Raw genomic sequence first — 1,669 nt, forward strand, 5'->3', positions numbered from 1 at the left:
ATTTAGCGTTGCAGGGTAATCTAAATTAACGTTTGGCGGGAAAAATTATTACTTTCCTTTTAGAAAAACTAAGAAAAAAAAATTAGAAGAAAATGCCTCGAACCAGGAGAGCCGCGAGAAAGAAAAAGAATGAAAATGCATCAGAGAAGGCGAGCGAGATAGCAGAAGTGACGCCCAAAAATCTACTGAACTTTGTCATAAGAGACTTGCAAGCACAGAGTCAGTGATGATTGGTTTATTTATTTATTTTTAATCTAAATATACTCTTTTTTGTTATTAGTGCCACGTACAATAGATCTGGCCATTAAAAGGTACGAGAGAGAGGCTCTAAAGTGTGTTAGACAGTTACCGGACAAATCGTCTTTTCCTCCAGTAAGCACCATATAGCTGGTGCATGTTCATGTTCATGTAATTTTGGAGGAGAATAATTTTGGAAAATTTATCATTTTGATAGCCATAATAAAGCCTACTATTTCAAACCATGCTCAACGGCACATTGTCACAAGTTTCCCAAATTAAAACCAGCCAGTCACTAAAAATTTAGGGATTCATCAAAATTTGACCCCCTGGGGATTCACCAAAAAATTTGATTCTAATTACTCTAATGACTCTAATCACATGTCCATGTGATGTACATGTACTAATTCGTTATATTGTTGACGATTGTCATAATTCTGGGTTTTTAAATTATTTTATTACTTTAGGAAATATGGAACATGGAACTATCAGAATTTTTACGTAAGCTACTAATGATATTGATTATTTTATTTAGTTTTTATTTTATTTTGTTTATTATTAATTAATTTTTATTTTATTTTTATTTTATTTGTTTTTTAATAATTAATTTTTATTTATTTTATTAATTAGTTAGAGGAGGTGATATGGAATCAGCCATGCAATCATTGGTACGTCCTTAATTAGTGGGTGTGGCTAATATATTAATGTGATATTTCCACATGTAGAGAGTTGATAAAATGAAAGAATTCTCAGTAGCACAAGAAGAAAATGAAAAAGAGAACCACCTGGTAAAATAATAATAATAATAATAATATTTAAATACATGTACATGTACATTATAATAAAGAGAAAAAGGGAGAATTAAAAGTTGAATTATTGTTGTTTATTGTTTATTAAATACATTTATTAATATTATATTTTTATGATTAGTTTTAGTGAAGTATTATCATACATGTACTTTAATATTTCTTTTTAATTTTAATTTTTAATACTTTAATTTTCGGTTGTAGGAAATTGAAAAAGAGGCGGAGCCTCCTCCTTCAGTTGCTATGTCAACAAGATTAAGATCGTGAGTAATCTAGCAGTAAAACTTCTTCAGTTTTGGAGTTATGTATTATTATTGTAAATATTAAAATTGAGAATTCTCGCCTTTTTATTTTTGGGAAAACTTGGCTAATGACCCTGTGCTAAAGTGGTACAACTTGATTTTGGAGCAACTTTAAAAATTCATAATAAATCTAATTTTGATCAGAATCAGCTCAAACTTTCTATCCAATGTAGTGAATGTACTTATAAGAACATGCATGTATCAAGAAAAAAATTAAAATTGGAGAATTCTCTCCTTTTCATTTTTGGCAAATTTGGCTAGTGACCCTGTACTATAGTACAGGGACTTTGGCCCAGTTTTTGAGCAACTTTTAAAATTCATAAA

At 29.4% G+C, this 1,669-nt stretch overlaps 1 protein-coding gene across 1 annotated transcript; it reads left to right on the forward strand.

Annotated features, from left to right (window-relative positions):
• The first annotated feature begins 49 nt into the window (after positions 1-49).
• On the forward strand, positions 50-1,551 carry LOC109588240 (uncharacterized). Its single transcript, XM_020004421.1, has 6 exons — positions 50-219; positions 281-372; positions 705-738; positions 868-905; positions 963-1,025; positions 1,248-1,551. The coding sequence occupies exons 1-6, from the start codon at positions 93-95 to the stop codon at positions 1,308-1,310; spliced, it is 417 nt and encodes a 138-aa protein (XP_019859980.1). The 5' UTR covers positions 50-92; the 3' UTR covers positions 1,311-1,551.
• The last annotated feature ends 118 nt before the right edge of the window (positions 1,552-1,669 follow it).

Source organism: Amphimedon queenslandica, unplaced genomic scaffold (genome assembly GCF_000090795.2).
Source record: "Amphimedon queenslandica unplaced genomic scaffold, v1.1 AMPQUscaffold_12218, whole genome shotgun sequence".
NCBI classification, from domain to species: Eukaryota; Metazoa; Porifera; class Demospongiae; order Haplosclerida; family Niphatidae; genus Amphimedon; species Amphimedon queenslandica.